This window comes from Halyomorpha halys, unplaced genomic scaffold (assembly GCF_000696795.3).
Source record: "Halyomorpha halys isolate HHAL.00 unplaced genomic scaffold, Hhal_1.1 Scaffold343.1, whole genome shotgun sequence".
NCBI classification, from domain to species: Eukaryota; Metazoa; Arthropoda; class Insecta; order Hemiptera; family Pentatomidae; genus Halyomorpha; species Halyomorpha halys.
In genome coordinates this window covers 1,338,748-1,345,278 of record NW_027109758.1, presented here as the reverse complement: position 1 = coordinate 1,345,278, position 6,531 = coordinate 1,338,748, and the positions used below count along the sequence as shown (strand labels likewise).

General features: G+C 31.1%; 1 protein-coding gene across 1 annotated transcript in view; it reads left to right on the top strand.

The window, feature by feature from the left end:
• The window catches only part of LOC106681469 (probable cytochrome P450 6a14), a 24,793-nt gene extending 18,761 nt beyond the window's left edge, over positions 1 to 6,032 (top strand). The window contains exons 10-17 of the mRNA XM_067047955.1: positions 3 to 14; positions 90 to 232; positions 381 to 519; positions 1,828 to 2,069; positions 2,897 to 3,063; positions 3,409 to 3,627; positions 4,549 to 4,797; positions 5,618 to 6,032. Coding sequence (XP_066904056.1) covers positions 3 to 14; positions 90 to 232; positions 381 to 519; positions 1,828 to 2,069; positions 2,897 to 3,063; positions 3,409 to 3,627; positions 4,549 to 4,797; positions 5,618 to 5,784 — 1,338 coding nt within the window. The 3' untranslated portion in view covers positions 5,785 to 6,032. The remainder of the gene's footprint in view (positions 1 to 2; positions 15 to 89; positions 233 to 380; positions 520 to 1,827; positions 2,070 to 2,896; positions 3,064 to 3,408; positions 3,628 to 4,548; positions 4,798 to 5,617) is intronic.
• The last annotated feature ends 499 nt before the right edge of the window (positions 6,033 to 6,531 follow it).

Here is a 6,531-nt window from a genome sequence, read left to right as displayed (position 1 = left end):
ACACCATCGATAAGGTATCACCATGCTGAGTTATGGTGTATAATATTATTAAACATTAAAAAACATTGACTATAACAATCTATTTCCAGATGTATTATAAATTCTCTCAACATCCAATGTTTGGAATTTTTTCTCTGAGGAATCCAATGCTGATAATCAGAGACCCAGAAATGGTTCAGCTAATCTTGACAAAGGAGTTTTCAAACTTCAGGGACAGGGGCATTATTAAAGTGTAATCCTTTTTGTTTCCTCTTTACTCTATTACTGTGATTTCTACTACTACTAATTATTATTGTCATTCACAGTAGAAAAAAAAATTAAGATTAACTCTAACATTTTGAATCAAAGGTGGCATTTCAAAAAATTACAATGTTTTTCAGGTCTGAAAAAGATGTATTAAATAATCATTTATTCAATCTAGCTGGAGAAAAGTGGAGAGTTTTACGAATGAAACTTACTCCCACATTTACTAGTGGAAAACTAAAAGCTATGTTTCCTCTGTTTGTGAGTTGTGCTGAGGTAAATTTTGCTTTTATTTGTTTTATAGACTAAGACAAAGAGTATATGTTTCCATTAATAGATACTTCACTGTGCTCTGAACAAAGAAACATGCTTGTTTCTTTGTTTCCAGCAGTGTCATAGTGCACCATCTACGGTTTTAGTTACAAATTCAATAATAAATCTTGGGTCACCCGTAACTCAGTGGTTAAGCACAGTCTTACCAATTTGATGTCTACAGGCGGTGCCAGTTCGGAATCTGGCCTAGAGTGTCACAAAATGAAAAACTTTGACCCCCAACCATGGTTAGGCAGTATAGGACTCCAATCGGAGTCTTGGCCGAAAAAAAATAATAATAATAAAACTTATTTTCTACAACACATATAACACTAACAATAAGAAATAAAATTAGTTTCACTCTCTCTAATCATGACTTTTTTTTCACCTTATTTAATGTGTGTTGATATCCGCAATAAGTTTTCTCATGTTTTTGTTTCTTTTGTTTTATATACTTAAATGAAATGACTCTTAAATTTAACCTGTATGTTTCTAAAATCAAAAATTAAGTCTGGGACAGTGAAATTCCAAATCATCTAATTAATTAGTAAAGTTTCATTACATTATTATTTGCAATATTGCAGTGTTTTAATAATAAAACCTTTCGAAGGAGATCATTATACCTAAAATAATTAAAGGGAATTCTTACCTGGCTATCAGCCCACTAAACATCTTCTATCTTACTCTTCACTTTTTATTAAGAAACAAGTACAACATATTTAGTTAGTTTGGGTCTGCTGCATGCAGGGAACCCTGAACCCCAAATTGGTGACAGTATTATCTTAGCTTTGAAACATTTATTTATAACAGGATGTGGAGATTAGAGTTTAAAAATTAGCACTAGTTAAATCAAGCACTATTGAAAAAGTGAGTAAAATTGAAAAACAGGGTTTCACCTATAATAAGTTTACATATGTTGTTTCTTTTGTTTTATGTGCTTCAATAAAATAACTCTTAAATCTAGCCTGTATGTATCTAAAATCAAAATTAAGTCTAGGACAGTGAAATTCCAAATCACCTAATTGGTAAAGTTTCACTAAATTATTACTTGCAGTATTGAAATGTTTCAGTATGAAATATCAGCATTCAAATTCAAGAAAATTATTAAAATTAAGAACTTCCTGAAAAATTCAATTGGTGGTAATTAGGAGATGTGGATAAGTTTGAATAAATAAAAAATATAATAAAATTTTTGATGTAATATAGAATATCATGTATTATGTCATATTATAAATATTCAGAATACATCATATTAAAAAAAATTGTTTTCAGAATTTTAGCTCTCTTCTGATGTCAAAAGTTGACTCAAAAGTCGATATAAAAGAACTAATTGGACGTTTTACTGCAGATGTCATTTGTAGCTGTGCATTTGGTTTGGAAACAGATGTTATAAACCATCCCGATAACAAACTTCGAAGGATTGGAATATCAAGAATACAATTAACGTTTCTAGCAAAATTAAAAGTTGCTCTGAGTCGTTTATTTCCAGGATTGTTAGCGTTATTTAACATAAGGTATTTTTTTTTAGCTCATATTTTTCAACTTACATGATATCAAAAAAATCAGAAGTTTAACATAGTAAAATATGGTTCGCAAAAGTGGCAGTCCTTTTCTAATGATTGAAAAAGTTGACATAAAAGGCTGGTTGTGCAACCTATTTCACACTAAGACTGATGTTGCACATAACTTGCTGATGGCTACTAATACCATGTGTACTTAAAGCTAAATGTTTTTAATAAATTAAAATATAACTAACACAACTGTTCTGTATAACCTATCCTGACAAAGACCCTTGAGGCTTAGCTATGACTGGAACAATGGTTAATCAACTGCTTTGGGAATGTAAAGCCTTTAGTATCTCGAACGTGGTGCAGCCCGTGATGATTTCCTCAGAGGTTCCGGAGATTCTGTAGCTCAAATATAATAGGTTAATAGTAATAAACAGGGTAATAGTCTGGCCTAGGGCAAAAAGTGGGGATTGAAAGCACCTGTATGTACCCTATGAAAAATTGCGAGATCCTATTGTCTGGAAGAACCCATTTTGCTTCTAAACATGAGTGAATATGACAGAAATGTAAAATGGGGCTCCTTAAGGAAGCCCCTTTTACAAATGTTACTCACAGCCAGTTCCATACTTCAGTTGTTTCTTCCTGGATGATGGTTTTTCCATTGGTAGGGCTTTTAACAGACCTGCTGAGCTTTCGTTCCTGTGCTGATACTTCATGATGTCTACCTGGGGAAGAAGTTTAGGAGGCATTCTTTGGAAGTTTTTTAACCTCCAAAGTTTATAGAAATTATTGTTTTATATTCTAAACAATAATAAAATAATTCGTCTTTTTAGGTTTATTCCGTTAGAGGATGAAAATTACATCATGAATCTGGTTGAGAATATAGTAGAACAAAGAGAAAAAAATGGTATTGTACGAAATGATTTTATAGATCTCTTAATGCAATTAAAGAATAAAGGAAGTCTAGCAGATGATGGACAGGAATTTGAAAAACCATTTGGTATTTTATAATTTTATTACTTGTCTTGCATGAATATTTTTCTCATTTGAATTTTTTTTTTTTTATCCTTCATTAAAATAGAATTACTATTCATTAGTTCAATAGAATTTACCATCATACATATATAATACATGAAATGTATTGTGTATACTTTTCCTGATTCTTCTCCCTTTGATTGCCTGGTGGCATTATAAGATGTTCATATCAATCCAGCTATCATATAGCCTAAGGAATTAATGGAATATGAATTTTTTTTAAATTCCAGAAACTCTATTAAATATATATACTATTGTTTAAAGAAAACATGTGAGTATAATTTTATATTCATATCATTTAAATTTTTAGAAATGACGCTAGGATTTATGGCAGCCCAATGTTTTGTCTTTTTTCTTGCTGGATTTGAAACCTCAAGTTCAGTGCAAAGTTTCTGTCTCTATGAGCTAGCTCTCCACCAGGACATGCAGTCAAGATTAATTGAAGAGATAAATGAAAAAATAAAAAAGAATGGTGGTCTTACTTATAAGGCTCTGCAGGAAATGGAATATCTGGATATGGTTGTATCAGGTAGCTAAAAATAAAATTTACAAAATTTTGAATTTACTGCAATAAATTGGTAGGAAAAAAAGTTAAGTGTGGACATAGTGTTTGTAACAATTGCTGGTACAAAAAAAAAATACTATAAATATATTAAAGTGGAAAAATGATAAATAGATTTGGATGTGTACCTGAATTCTGGGCTCTACCTGAGAACGGAATAAGATAGGATGATAAAGTTTTATTTGAAATAGCAACTGGTTTGGTACATTGATAGACGGGATTGTTGGAGAAGGAAAATGGTTTTAATTTGGAAAAAAGGATAGGATGGTTTATGAAATAGAAGGCTTTCAAGAAGTTGAGCTGTGTAAAGATGGTTATTTTCTTTTTTCTCTAACCCTCTGGACATCACAGATAATTTTTATTAGTGCAAATTTTCTAGAGTGGCTGGGTTGAAAACCAGAATGGAGAGAATCAAATTGCCAAGTTGATCGGACTCTTATTCAGGTTTAGAGAGGTTAGAAAGGATTGAAATTAAAGTAATCTGTGGGAGAGAAAGGATTGGAATTGTATTTTTCCAAAATGATGGAAATAGTGAGTTCTAAAGAGAAAAATTGAATAACAGATGGACCAGAAGGATTTTGGAGGGAAGGGGCATAATTTTATTAATTTAACAGGAATGCCACCTGGACCCATTGAATTGGTATGTGATTTCTTTAGTTTACTATGTTTAACCATAATTGATTTAAGTTTACCCCAGCACTGATAGGATCTAGAGAAATTCTTGAAATATCTCAGACAGACTGTTTATTATATGATGTAAAAATTTAAAAAGTATTTTTTATGAATATACTCCAATCTAAAATGTCAGATTTATTCACTTTACCCTTACTACAACTACTTTTTAGAATGAAATGTGAAATTCCTGTCTCTATTGTTATTTCATTTCAGAAACAACGAGGAAGTACCCAACACTACCAACCTTAGTGAGGCAGTGTACAAAGTCAGTAACGCTTCCAACTGGTCAAAAAATAGAGCAGGATACTATGATCATCATTCCTGTTTGGTCTCTGCACCATGATCCTCAATACTTTCCCAATCCAGAAAAATTTGATCCGGAAAGGTTTTCAGAGGAAAATAAAGAATCTATAGTTCCTTATACTTTTCTACCATTTGGTGAAGGACCTAGAATGTGTATTGGTAAGTTCCAATTACTGGAATAATTATTGTGTTTTAAAAACTTATTTATTTATGAAATAGTTGACTTTAATTACAATCTAGGAAATGATGGTCAGGGGATGAAGAAGATTTTCGGTAAAAATGAAACAGCTATATGATAATCTTTTCTGTTTTTAGAATTAAATAGTTTGATAACAGTACACAAATGTCATTTCAAAATGGTGAGTGGACAAGTAGCACTTTTTTGCAAGGTTCTATTGTTATAAGTTATAACCTACTCAATTGTTATTACTGCTATAATTAGATCACAGATATCGACATCCACTTGCTACCCTCGCACAAGAGATAAATGAATTTTTTTCAATTAATGTCAGATATAAATTTGTGTAAATACGAATTATGCTATGGTGTCAGGTAAAAACTTGCAACAATGGTCAAACATTTTCTTATTGTGTAGAAGTGAGTACATGGCCACTACCGTGTCAGAGTGATAGTTGTGAACTAGCACCAGTAGTTTTGCACTACTATGATTTTTATTTATACTGGTCTTCCTGAACATCCATGACATATATTAAAGTTTAATAACACTTTTGTAGTATTAAAATTAACTTATTTCTGTTAAAACAATATTGAAATTAAGTAGTAACCAACGACTTATTATCAATACTCTGAATAATACTCTTTCATTTAAACTAAGCTTTGAATAGTTTTATACTCTCAAAAGTATTTATAATGCAGAAATACATTGAGATATTTTTAAAGTAGGATATGTATAGAACTAATATATTTTTAAATTTTGATTAGCAAGATTCTTTATTCATATTATTTTATTTTTAAATAGGGATGAGGTTTGGAGTGCTTCAAACAAAGGTGGGAATTGTGACTCTCCTGCAAAAGTTTCAGGTGGAGCCATGCGAAGAAACAGAGATCCCTCTAGTGATGGGAGGGTCTTCTGCCACCACTGCATCTGATAATCCTATTATTATTAAACTCAGAGCGAGATCTTGAAATTTTCTTTTCATCATGCCAAGGCTACATCAACAATATTGTCATTCATTTCTCAAAGCCCCAATATTTTAAATGTAAATTATAATTTGGCAAATTCTGTATATGTATTGCATTAGAATTCTCATTCATTCACTTTAAATCATTATTTTATGTATAACTTTGTGAAATGATCTTCAAAATGCTCATCCTTTTTGTTTTATAAATTTTTGTTTATCTTAAGGAATAAAAAATAGAAAAATTGTCTAGTTTTTCATCTTATTTTTCAACACAAGATAATGATTGTAGGATATCAGTTGTACCAATTGTAGTGATTTTTTTTATTTTGTAATAATATTGGATACTCAGAAAGTTGTTTGTGGTGATAGGTCTGTCAAGATGATTGCAAAGAATCACAAGGTCAATGATCTTACCATGAATCATCCTGTTGCACATCATCAACTTAGGGTATCAAGTGGACCAAGAGGTAACAACTTGTATAGTGCATTATCCAATTTCACAAAGAAGTGCATTTATTGCTACAATAATTAGTGGGCGAGGGGGAGAAATCAAAATCTTAGGTTTCCCAACAATTTTTATCGGATTTCTCAACAAAATTTTCCCAACTAAATTATAAAATATTCGTTCTTAGTTCTTACATATGGATTGGAAACATGGACTATTGCAAAAGAAACTTATCAGAAGTTGGCTACATTTGAGTAAAAGATCCTCTGAAAGATATCTGGACCAAATGAAGAGGTTTATAACATC